The 13,593-nt window shown below is 40.6% G+C and overlaps 1 protein-coding gene across 3 annotated transcripts in view; it reads right to left on the minus strand.

Moving 5' to 3' along the window:
• Positions 1 to 5,213: 5,213 nt before the first annotated feature.
• The window catches only part of ROR1 (receptor tyrosine kinase like orphan receptor 1), a 377,323-nt gene continuing 368,943 nt past the window's right edge, over positions 5,214 to 13,593 (minus strand). For all 3 annotated transcript variants that reach the window (XM_045835556.1, XM_045835557.1, XM_045835558.1), the window contains exon 9: positions 5,214 to 9,498. In XM_045835556.1, coding sequence (XP_045691512.1) covers positions 8,071 to 9,498 — 1,428 coding nt within the window. In that variant the 3' untranslated portion in view covers positions 5,214 to 8,070. The remainder of the gene's footprint in view (positions 9,499 to 13,593) is intronic.

Consider the following 13,593-nt stretch of genomic DNA (forward strand, 5'->3'; position numbering starts at 1 on the left):
ATGAAGTGCAGCACACATGCTTCTAGTAACTCTGGTTTCCAATCATATGATCCCTCTTTTGTCTTGAAGACCTTTTGATGTACATACCCATACGGAGTTTCTCTGCTTTTAATAATGATATTCCTTTCTCAATATAAATGTCATGAAAAATACTGAATGCTAATCTTCAGAGATCAAACAGGAAGAAAGAGGTGGGCAGCTTACTTCAGTGACTTGAATTTCTGAAATTTCTCATTTTAAAATTTTATTTTTCTCTTATAAAAATCTGGGCTCCAAGAAATGCTTGGTTCTTCTGTGCAAAGTTGAAATGTGAGCTCCCCTCAATTTCAGGTTTGTGTTAATTACAACGTACTTCAGTCGCTCCCTGTAAGGCACCTGAGATACCGGGGCCAGTCAGTGATCACTACGTATGTTTATATTTGTGTCTACTTATCAGAGAGGAACTCAGAATCAGTACATGCATGCTGGCTTTTATTTCACATTCTTGGCATTAGCTAGGGTGACCAAGAGTCCACCTTTGCCTGGGAACTGGGGGCTTCGAGTACTAAAATTGGGATACTCCCTGGCAAACTGGCACAGTTACTCTAGTGTGGCATCAAGGGAGTTTTCAGGGTGGGAATTGTGTAGACGACTTGGTGAAAGCTTCTTGTTGTTGCTGTTTTTGGGCCTTGGTGCTTAAAGGAACATATTTCATTTTCTATAGCAGCCTGATGACCAAACCCTATAATCAAAGTTCTACAAAGTAATGCTCAGAATTCCTTTAGAGAGGATCTTGGGGGGGGGGGGGGCGCGTTATGACAAAGGAATGCAATGCCTGCCTGGGAACTTTACATGTTTTAGGAGAATCAGGTCTCTTTTTATTTCATTCCTCACAGAGGAACACCAATCACTGAGAGATACTGTACTTGCAAGAATAACATCTAAGCACAGTTGTGATGGTTAAAGGCATGAGGGGTGTGGGAGGGGGAAAGGCTTAAAAGGTGTGATTATTTTCTGCTTCCTTCACATATATTGGTTTAGTTACCCTTTTCATACTCAGTTGCCCTAAGGATAATTCCAAAATTTCAGCACGGGAGTTTTGAGGTGGCAACTGGTTCTGAGCAGGTGTGAGGGATGACCTATGGTTTAGGAATGGCTTGAGGCAGTGATTTTCAATAGGTGTGCCGTAAGAATTTTTAGAACATGTGATACCTGACTATTTACAGGGGCACCGACCTCTTTTCTCTTAGATTGCCACATGAAAAATGGCAACAGCCCACACAATAGCCAGCCGGTGTGAATGAATCAAAATTATACCTATTTTTTGGTCAGATTGGCAAGAAAGACATTTCTTATGCTGGAAAATTTCAGTAATTATTATAGTTCATGGGCGCCACCAGATGAAAAAGGTTGAAAATCGCTGGCATAGGATGTATCTTGAAGCCATTTTTACTCAGCGTATGTTTATTAGGGGTATTGTTTGAAGGGCGGTGATGGAAATTATTGAGGGGCCAAGCCCACCCCCACCTCGTGGGCATTAGTACTGGGTGTTCTACATTATGGTATACACATAAAAAATAGAATATTTTGTGCTTTAAATTTTATACCATGATAAAAAATAGTGTATTCCTGTATAAAAAATTGCGTAAACTACATTGAATAGTAGCAATGTTACCACTTTCTGAGCACTTGCTGTGTGCCAAATACATCTCATATATTTTCATATATTCTCTTTAACTGCAAAAGACAAGTATTATAGAAAAAATTATAAAATTGCAGACTGTTTCTAGAGAACTTTTGTCACTCTTCTCTGCAGCTTACATGAATTAGCTCATTTATGTTATTTCAATTCTAAAGTAGGTACTTTTTTCAGATGATAAAATTGCAGTTTAGCAATTTGTCTAAATTTATGTGGTTATCAAAGGGTGAAGGGAAGATTTAAGCTGAGGCAATCTGACATCAGAACCTTTACTCTTAACCTCTATACTACATCTATATTATTTTATGGGTAAAGAAGTAGAGATTGCCTTACTTCCTCAAGGTCAGCAGCTCCTGTGCTAGAGCTGTTGAAAAGTACATGTGTGGTGCTATTTCCTTCATCTGGGTCCCATGAAGGAGGGACGCCTAGGTGCTAAGGGATCTATGGGATTTTAAGGTGTCTTCTCTGGTCCTTTCTGGGATGGTCCTGAGAAGTTATGATCATGAGAAATCTTCCCAAATGATTGTGATGATCACCTGGTTTGACATCCCTGCTCTAGTGCAGGGATAGCGGAGAAGCTGAATCTTTGGTGCTATTTCTGTATGTATGATTAGGAGGTTATTCAGGGCAGTATGTTGACAATTTTAAGGCTAATATGGAACTCAGCTGGGAAAAGCATCAATTAATGGGGTCTGCCATGAATGCAAGAGGGGCTGGTGTGTGCGTGGGTTTGCTATACTAAGTCTGCCCACTCGGGGCTTCTTCCAGACTGGGGACTGAAAGGGCAAGAGAAAGGGCCTCTTGCCCTTTCTCAAAGCCATGAAAACAGCTTGCCTTCAGAGACCTGGGCACAGGCACAGCAGCAAACCCACCTGTGCTGACATGAACTAGAAAAATAAATGTTTGCTCTTAAAGGCTGAGATTTTGGAATTACTACTGCAGCCAAACTAACCAATACAAGGAATACACAATATTTCCAGAGTGAACTCTGGAAGTACAATTAAGACCTAAACTGTCATTTTGCCTAAATATTAGTCTTGGTCTTTTCAGGTTGACTCTCAGTAAATATCTAGATTATGCCATTGGGGAGTCTCAGCTCGTTTCCAGTGATTTTAATGTGTATAGACTCAAAAGAGAGCCTTTAGGGAATTATATGATCTGGGGCCCAAAGGATAACTGGAGCTGTCGGTCCAAGGCCCGAGAACTGCAGTGGCTACGGAGCACCTGCTGTGGGATGGAGCCTGACCTCCATCTATTTCTCAAGCAAGTTCCAAGTGCCTCTGTCTGCGTAGAGACTGAGCATTAATCTGTGGCTTTGTGCAGCTGGTCTGTGAATGTCTTTCAATTTATGGCCAAGGACATAGGTCCACAAGGATAAACATTTTGACCCACTTTTCTCCAAACTGAACACTCCTTGAATTATCTTTATTTCAGCACAAATTATACCTTTTAAAAGTATAAGCAATGCCCCATCTAATGTTAAAGCAGGGTTTTTCTCCTCATGTAACCACTCCTGAATAAAAATATTTACTAACCTGGTCACTTTGCTAAGGAAAATCATTGTGTCGGGACCAGTCAGCAAATGTTATATTCTTGTTTGTGAATAAGCAATTCATAGGTGCTGAGGATTCAAATAGTCCTAAATATGTCAGCAGACCTTCTCCCTGCACGTCTCCACATTTTTAAGTCTTCTCAGCCTAGTTTCCTGGAGGATTCCATTGACCTTGAGCACTCTGATGGTTTGTCAGTCTCTCCTTCTGAAGTGTCCTAATACTCCTGGTATTTATGGTAACCAACCTCAGGTGTGCTCATATTTTGGCTACAGACTTCTTCCTTACGTGTGTGCTCTTTTGCTCCTGTTCCTCTTGTATAGTGTTTCCTCCTTAGCATCTGAACTGTTGGCTGAGAAACAATGCATAAACTAAGAAAAGTCTGAGCTTTACCTCTAGCACATCCCCCAAATCCCCCTTGCTGTTCTTCCTCAGAGCTTTTAGCCCTAAAGGCAATGAGGAGCCTCCCTGAGCAGAGGAGCACTCAGGGCCAGCCAGTGGGACTGATGGCCTGCCGCTGGCAAAGGAACACGTGGAACAAACCGTGACCGAATCCGACCAACTGGGTCAGGCTGTCTCAGGAAGCTCAGGGGAGTGGGGAGCCTTTGCAGCTGCTTCTGCTGGATTCTCACCAGGGGCTGGGTCTTCCCTCCTCCCAAGAAAGACCAACCTATCCTTGACCTTAATTTTGTTAAGCTGCAACAAAAAGGAGAATTCTCTTAGTTGTGTTAGTTATCAGAGCAAAAAAAAAAAAGGTACACTAAGAGACCAACACTTTTCAGCTTGTCCCTATGAAGGAAGGAGATTTTGGTGAGTATGCAGGAAGTGGGTCCTGAGTGAACTACACGAGGATATATTGTTGACGAAAGTTAGGTGCTGTTAGTTTTCTCCCCAAGTGAATAACTGCAAAAAATATAACCAATTGTCAAATGGTTAACACAAACTTTTTAGTGCCGAATTTGTGATTAAAACTTGATTTCCTTTGACTAAAGGAGCTAAAACATTATATAAATATTTGTATAGACACATTACTAAGGATATAATAACCATCTCCCCACCCTTTACCCTTTTAAATGAGGGTGGTTCTGTGATTCTCAAGTTGTATACTACCAGAGGGCCTACTAAAGCACAAAATTCTGGGTCCTACCCACAGAATTTCTGATTCATTACTTATAAGTGGAGCCTGAGAATCTGCATTTCTAACAAGTTTCGAGGCCTGTGGGTCTGAGGACCACACTTTGAGAACCACTGGGATAGTTCATTGTCTTTGAAGGTATGTCGATAGTAGAGTTCGTCTTTAATCAGTATTTAGAGATTTGTAGGAGGATTGTCTGAGCTGGAGCTGCAAGTTTGCAGACACTAGTGCTTAGGGCAGGGTAAAACCCAAAGCAGAGAGTTGAAGGGCATGGGGATGGTGGGTGGGAAGAGCCTAGAGAGGCGTAAGGAGGAAATAGAGTGAAAGGAAAATTGTGGGGCTCAAGCGAGAGGCAGAAACCCAACCTGACACGGATCTCACTGACATGTGATGTGATTGTTTCACTGAGTTTGATCCTGAGGTGGTGACAACAGCTGTACCTGAAGCAGATGGATGAGGCCCTGAAGGTTTTCTTGTAGTCCCTCTGTATTAAAGAGCAGAAATGGCCAAATTCCTTGAACTTTCATAATGATACTCATTTTTTGACTGTGTATTAATCATCAGATGGAGAACTCCTTCTTTTGGGCAAATGAGGTCAGAAAGGTAAGCTGTGACAATTAAATGGCCACATTTCTTTTATTTTTTCGATATGGCTGGAATCTAAGTTGAACAGATGTACGCAGCTTTTTTTTCCATAATTCTAAGACATGATTTTTGATGTGTAAGTTCACATGGAAACATCAAAGCAGAAAAGGATGCAACTTTTAAACCCAATTTTTACATTCTATTTGATTGTAACTATGTCATATATTATTTTGATTTTAAAAATTAAAATCTTGCCATATATAGGTGAATTATATATGCTCATGAAATCATTGGGATTCTCCCTGCAACCTGTGATCACTAGCAAAAGAATGCCAAGGTCTATTTTTTAAAAGCCTATTTTAAAAAATTATTTCAATGAAATATCAGTAAATAGGAATTATGATTCCCCTTTCTATGAAATGTCAATCATTAGGAGGAATAGTATTAAAATTCCCAAATACCTTCATGATAGTGATATTCAGGAAATAATATTTTATGGTAAACATTTTTAATAAACAGCAGCATAAAATAATCAGTGTTTAATATCATCTCTGGTGTGTGGAGTACAAATGCGTATATCCTCCATATAAAATAGCCTTTTTGTCATTACAATTCCATGCTTGTCTATTTTAAATGCCCATAACAACAAATCAAACATTAAGTAATACAGTGATTAAATGCATGCAGTGAAAATGCATAAGAAAAGATATGGGAGGGTGAGATATCTGAATATTGCCATTATATATTTAAAGAAAATCTACATTGAGTTAAAAACAAAGAAACGAAGGAAACAAGGAAACAGGCCAGATATAAAAATGCAAAGATATATTTTCACTTCTGTGATACAAACCATAAACAATAGTTTTGTGCAAAAAAAGGAAAAGATTTGAAAATAAAGTCATCTTACAAAAAACATTGTCAACAAAGCAAAAGATATTTTTCAGTTTGTGGAAAAAAATACTATTTTAATACAAAAGGGACTGTGTTATGTAGTATCACAGTGCTGTTATAAAATACATTATTACAAGTGGTTTTGAAATTTAGTTTGCTCACCTTAATGACTTTAGTAATTATAAAATGCTTAAAATAAATGTTATAGTTCTTTATAAAAAACTAACTTGAATTTATTTTTTTAACCATAGCAATGTTTTTCCAGAGTAGGTATTTTACTGGCTCATGGAATGCTAATTTCCCTTTAAGGGACTCCTAGAAAAACTCAGATTCACTGAAATTGTGTTTACTTGAAATAAATATTCTTGGAAAATAATTGATTGTCGTATGATATACAAAATTGTGGTTTGAATCTTCATCACTAAACAGTTGCATAGCAACAAAAGGATACAAATATTCTCCTCTACCTAAAGTTAAGAAATGTAACTTCTGAATCAGCTTATTTATGCCAGAAAAAGATGCCTTAACTTATCTCTGACTGAATTTGGATATAGCCAATTCTTTAAGTCCACAGTACCTACGTGTCTGTGTTTGTTGTTTGAAGATTCAGCGTTTGGGAAAATTGCAGCACATTTTGGTAAACATATTTTCACGATTTCTCATCCTAATTTGATTTCTTTAAAAATTGAAACATCAATGTGCTTCTAATTCTCTTACATTCTCCTCATCAAATATCATTTGCAGGAATTACTTTATATCTGGTAAGTCTCTTTATAAGTCTCTTTAGCTATAAAATAAAAAAGAGAGAGAGACTTGGAGACATTGCTCTTAGAATAAAGGAGCTATTTTTTAATAAGAGAAAAATCAACCATAACATCCCTTTCTATATAAAACTTGAAACCCATCCATAAGAATTCTAAATTTGGCAGAAGATGGCTAGCAGGTAAATGGCATGCGATGCCCATTGGTTACCTTCCTCTAACTAAGGCAAAAACGATCATGTTGCTTCTATTTATCAGCTACAAAAATTCAGTTCATGGTAAGTTTTGAAGTGAGAATTCAGTATTTGTTTCTTAAAAATACTGTAATATTTTACAAAATAGAATTCATAGTCTTTGGATTCCAACTAACCCTATGAATAAATTGTCATAACTCTCGGTACTGAAATGAAATCTGTGATTATTTCCAGATCAGAAAAAAAAAAGCGAGAGCAACTTTGAATTGACTAGATATTGGTGTCAGAGTTTCCTACTTCCCCAGAGTCACCGAACCACTCAGAGGCGGGATGTTGTGAGCACTGAGGTGCTGGTCTGCAGCCACGCCTCGATTCTTCAGTGTTATCCGTCCAGGGAAGCTCCCGCAAGGCTGTCCCCATGGGAACCCTTGTTCCTCTCCCACGGATGCTGATCAAGGCCGAGGGGCCATGTTCCTGACTGTGCTTCCTTTGGTGCCTCATTTCTAATACAACAAAATAAACTATCACTACCAACCAGTAATCAATTCCAATATCCATGCCTAGCCTTCTTATGGTCTGAAGCCCTATATTTCTTTCAAGGGCTTGTGTAAACACACTGTGGAAAAAGAAAATGTAGAAAAGGCCTTCATGATCAGCAGAGGAGATTCACAAAGAGCCACACTCTGCACCTTCCCAAAGAAGCCCCAATGTGTACAAGGCTTCAGGGGAACTTAAATCTCATCTTATGGCTCATTTCCATGTGGGATTTCAAATTTGGCCTAAGGTTTCCTCATTGATTCTGAACATCACTTCCACACAAAGATGCATAGAGTCTAAACTGAATCAACATAATTCCTGAACATATGTCCTGAAGAAAAGACAGCAGGTAGACAAATGCTATGGTATATACATTTTGGGGAGAGACCAGTCATGGTGACTCAAAGTGAAATACACAAAGCACCATGTGACTTTCCTTTTTGGTTTGATGCATAACCACAAGGATCTTTTCCTCTTCGCTGGTTTGTAGGTTTCAGTACTTGAAACCAGCGGTGCCAACCTCAGTGCCGTGGCGTACACCCTGTGAGGCCTTAGTCCCACAGTGTCCCTTCTGGCTGGTGTCTGCCCTGCTTGGTAAGACACAATTAAACTTCACAGAAGATACCTGTTGCAGTATCTGCTAAATGAGAACCGTACTTTTATAAAAACATTTGAATATAAATCTTTTCTACGGCTTTCTAGTTTTTTCTGTGTATCGCATTTACAAAAATTGTGCATTTTATAATTCTGCAGAAATCATAGATTCGGTGTGTCCATGAATATTGGAGTCTCCTAGCAAAGATGGTTGCTTTGAGTCTATTTTGTAGGGTTTTTGAGATTTGTTGCCAAAAACGGTGATACCCATTCCACTGGGATGGTTTGGAATTGACATGTGTGGTAGTAAAGGAATATTTGCTTCCTGATTGGATCCTGATGAGGGCAAGCTGGTCACATGGCCAGTGCTCGTCGACCCACTGGCACTGCTGGGGGACCGGCTCTTGGGAGGTGGGCAGTGCTGAATCACTCTGGGAGGACCTGGTGGCTGGTAGTGGGCAGCTGGAAACGCTGCATAGCCAGGAGGTATTGGGTAGCCATTGATGGGGATGAATCTCTGGTTCTGAGGTATTGGCGGGCCAATGAAACCAGCAATCTGGCCCTGTGGTGTAATACCCTGGCTCGGGAACATATAATTGGGATATCTGGGGTTACTGAGATTGCTCACGGGGCTGGCACTGAGGGAGGTTGTCTGCGTGGTGGCGTTCCCCCCGGAAGGAGTAGTAGAGCTGGTGTGACTCGAGAGTCCCTCCCAGGACCGAAGCCGGACGTGAATATCTTTAAATCTCGGTCTCCTAGAAGGAATCTCATTCCAGCATTCTGTCATGAGGCTGTACATTCTGGGCGGGCAGTCTTCGGAGCAGGGTAACAGCTGTCGTTTTCTCACCATTTCGATCACTTCCTGGTTACTGAACCCATAATATGGCTGGAGTCCAAAACTGAAAATCTCCCACAAGACAACCCCAAAAGACCAGATATCTGAATCAGAGGAGAATTTGCCATACATGATGGCTTCAGGGGGCATCCAGCGAATGGGCAGCAAAGACTTGCTCTGCACCCTGTAGTAATCGGCGGAGTATATTTCTCTGGAAAGCCCAAGGTCTGAAATCTTTACATGAAGTTGCTCTCCGATTAAAATATTGCGAGCGGCAAGGTCCTTGTGGACAAAGAAATGACTGGACAGGTATTCCATGCCAGCTGCGATCTGAATTGCAATGTGCAGAAAATCTCCGTGATCCAGGCTGGATTTTACAGTCCCATCTTCATCACTGCTACAGCCAACATCCGAATGTGGGGATCGCATGATGAGGAACTCGTGGAGGTCCCCCTGATTCATATACTCAAAAAGCATACACACAGGTTGCTCCTGAGTGACAGCACCTAGAAGGCAGACGATATTGGGGTGGTGGAGTTCGGCCATCAGAGAGGCTTCCTGTTGAAATTCTGTCCATTGTTGGGGGTTGTTATAGTCTTTTAAGGTCTTTATAGCAACCAACTGAGCATGGTCCATGCCTGGGAGATAGAGATGGCCTTTATAGATCTTTCCGAAGGCACATTCACCCAATTCTTCCATAAATCGTACAGCAGAAAGGGGCAACTCCTTAGCCTTGCTCTGTAGGAAAGAAAGGAACATGTGGTTTAAAATGTTTCTTAAGGCACTTACTTGGCCATCTGGAAGGAGGAGGTGGAAAATAGAAAGTTTCTATAAATTAGATTAAGATATTGTAGGTCTATATGGCTTAAATAGTTGGCTGTAACTTAGGGGAGGTGCCATAGGCAACTTTCTGTCCGCTACTCCCCATCCCCCTCCACACCCTTGCTCTAACAATGGTTTCCTGCTGTTGCCTAGAGTCTTGCTACTCCAGGTGTGGTCTCGGGACTAGCAACACCAGCGTCACTGGCAGCTCACTATGAATGACGACGCATGAGCCTCCTCAGACCTAATAAATCGGAATGTGCATTTAATAAACCCCAGGTGAGTCTGGTGAACATCAGAGTGTGAAAAGCACTGCTGCAGATGATACCGCCTTCATTCCTAGCCTGGCACTTCACGTGTTTGTGACTTGGTCCTTGCTGGCCTACCCTGGCTACTCCTCTGTGTGATGGGATCACCACAGGCCAGGGGGTCTCCTCACTGCCCACCCCCAAACACCGTGCACATGCTTGCCCAATACGTTTGTTCCTGCAATGCTTGCCTATTTTTTAGGATATTTATTGTACAAAAAGCCAGAGGAACCAAAATGAAAAACTATCCTCCTGAGGTAGATAGTAGAGGTGAGATGGTTCGGAATGTGCTCCCCTCTACTTACCAAATCCTTGTGTCCTCTGAAGCTCTCCCTGACTGCTTTGGTCTTTGCCTCCTCTGGAGTCCTTGTGACTTTATAGTCTGAATGCCACTACAGGCAAGAAGTAGGGTGGCAGCTGGTGACACACATGACCTCTAACCCAGGCAGTCAGATTTTGAATCCTGCATTCTCCACTCACCAGCTGTGTGACCTTGGGTACAGTATTTAACCACCTCATGCCTCAGTCCCTTTGTCTATAAAATGGGATGCTAATACTTGATGTAATTGTACTTAGCTTGCGGGATTCTTGTGAACTTCTAATATGTTAGCATTTGTAAAGTACTCAGCATGATGACTGGCACATGGTAAATGCTATTTAATTTTTCCCGTCATTACCTTGCTGTTGCTATCTTTTTATGAGCATATTTTGTCTTAGTCAGATTTCAACTTCTTGCATTTCCCTTCATACCAATTGATATTCCTACAGCTTTGCAAGTGGGATGCTTACTGATTGACCTTAAAGAACACAGGGGAAAGCATGCACCTCACAAGAAAAATAAGTATTAAATTGTGACATTTGATCTTGGCAGTAAATGTCTGTAGTGTTATGTGTTTTCCTATTTTTTTAAATTCGCCTCGAATCTACCCTGACATTTAGTCTAATTTGTTAGGGAAAAAGTCATAAAAGCAATGCATTTGTACATAAACTGATTTTTAGAATACTCCCTGCACTTTAAATCCTCATTTGTAGAAAAAGAATCCTGCTCCGAGGCTCTCCATTGAAGCTGACGGTGCTGCAAATCCATAAGGAATGCAGAGCTCTCTACACGAAGTTTAAAACAACAGTTTAGAAAATTAAGTAAAGAAAAACTTCTCTAATCCAAATTCAACTAATTTAGAATTCATGATGATCAGCTCTGTTCTAGGCTGATATTTTCCAGGGCAAAAATGCCCACTAACCTAATTATAAGTGTAAATAAACTTGCAGCAAAATACCCAGTTAAAAGGACAAGAATGGAACTGAAGATTTTGAAACATTAATTCTTCTCTGCAAGTAACATTATTATAAATAGGTCTTATATCTTCATTCAAGCAGAGATTATGGAGTTTGTATTTGAAAATGTCTTATGGGAACATTACTTCTACTGAAAGTAATGCTAATACTTTGCCTGAAACATTCAGTAAATTAAAGCTGGTTGATCTATTTGACTCATTATAGTATTGCTTGTAATGGCAAAAGATCAGACATAAACGTTTACCTAGAGGAGACATCAGATTAATTATGGTGGAACTAGTAAATACAATAGTATATATGTATAAGAACAAGCGAGTACTCTTTCTATGTCCTGGTATGGAAGGATCTGCAAAATCCTATTGCTAAGTTAAAAAAAAAATCAGTTAATGGTGTTCTGCCTTTGCGTGAAAGAGGAGAAGAAAAAGAATATATTCATATTTCTTTGCATGTGCAAAAAAGAAACTCTGAAAGGATGCTCAGGAAACAGCAGTGGTTATTGGGAGGGGACAGAGGTAACAAGTAGGCGGGGCGGACAGCAGTGGAGGATTTTTCACCTCATGCTTTTTTATTCTTTCAAAATTTTGAACCAGGAAAATATATTACCAATTCAAAAAATAATTAAAAAACATATGACCAATCTTTCCATCTGACTGAATCAGGAAATTTCCTCTGCATTTTTCCTTTTGCTTCTGGAGGCTGGACTCTTGTGGGTGCCATGGAGTTCCTTTAGGGGAACAGCATGCAGGTAACCGGAAAGGCACGCCCTGAACCATCCCCACTTTTTTCTTTTGCAGTGCTCAGATAATTTTGCTTTTGTGGCAAGAACAAGCCAAGGTGAATTCTTCCTGCATGACATTAAGATTCGAATTTCCATCAGAACTTTTCCTAATGATGTAAATGATCCTAATATATATTAAGGTCCCTTGAAAGACATTACTTTTTGATCTAAACAAGGTCCCCTGGCTTTTAGGGATAGAGAAGGGCAAAGGACTGAATAATACACTTCTTTTGAGGGAAAATGGGAATTAGGAACTAAACCCAAGGACTATTAGACTGATACAATGAGGAATTATCACTCCCCTTCTCCTGCCCCTGCTGAAATTAAACCACTAGCAGCATGGTGTAATTCAAACCAAGTGAGTTTGGACTCATACAAATCTGAATCTACATCTTGGAACTGTTGCCTTCTATTAATAGTTAATACTTATGCAGCATATACTATGTGTGAAACATTGTTCTAAGCACTGAGCAAATACTAACTCATTTAATACAGCACCCCTGTGGGATAGGTCCTGTACATGAGCTGGCTGGTCTTGGGAGAATGTCTGAACTTTTCTGAACCTCTATTTCCATAGCTCTGAAATAATATTTAGCTTCCATAGTTACAGTAGGGATTAGATGCATCAATGTATGAAAGCAATTTCTACCTTTTAAATACTCTTTAAATAAATCTTATTTTCCTTATTAGGAAAGTAATCTAGGAAGTGGAGTAAATGCAAATGGTTTAGATACATTTATAGCCTAAGAAGTTCTAGACAGTTTTCTATAATTCCCTGTATGTTTTTTAAAAAATATGCTAAGTTTCCTCTTGTTAATCTTTCTCTGGTCTCCTATAGTTGTTAGCTTTTAAAAAAATTCTTGAAACTATGCCAGAGACATTATTTTGGAGACTAAGGGTGGGTGACGAGGATGGAGGTGGAGGGACAGAGCCCATGTGGAGGAGTGGACAGCGGCAGATGGGAAGAGGAAGCAAACAGGCCAGACTTCTGGGAACCAGGAAAGGAGAGGGGCTGGACAGGACCGTGGGGCCAGCCTGACACGCGGCCCCTTGGCCTCCACGACTAAGAGGCCTGGCTGCATTCCCTTGCACCAAGGTAAGCAAGTTAATTCTTTCGTATTTGCCTTTGGAAGGAGAACTTTTACTCTTGCCATTTCACAGATGAAGAAAGAAGTTTTAAAAAGCATCAAGCATTTGCTGATCAGTGTGGCTCAGTTGGTTGGAGCATTGTCTTATCTACCAAAATGTTGCAGGTTCGATCCCCAGTTGGGGCGTGTATGGAAAGCAACCAATTGCTATTTTTCTCTCACATCAATGCTTCTCTCTCTCTCAAAAAAAATCAATAAACCTATTTTAAAAATTAAAAAGGAAAAAGTATCAAGAATTTTCAGGAGATCCCAAAGAGCTGCCCTTACATGGGCGAGGCCCACCGCCCTGCACTAGGCCAGCTCTGTCTGAGAGAAGCCCTCAGGCCAGTCACCCTGGTTTGACTCGCAGTGCCTCTGGAGGCTTGGCCTGGGGCCCGACACCGTGCAGGGCTGTGAGATCAGCCTTCGGCATGTGGCCACTCAGTGGAATTATAATTGTTTTTCCTCCCTGTCCAGGCACATGAAAGAGTAGTGAGTGCAT

The sequence above is a fragment of the Phyllostomus hastatus genome, unplaced genomic scaffold, assembly GCF_019186645.2.
Source record: "Phyllostomus hastatus isolate PE091 unplaced genomic scaffold, TTU_PhHast_1.1 phas_contig_209, whole genome shotgun sequence".
In the NCBI taxonomy this organism is placed as follows: domain Eukaryota; kingdom Metazoa; phylum Chordata; class Mammalia; order Chiroptera; family Phyllostomidae; genus Phyllostomus; species Phyllostomus hastatus.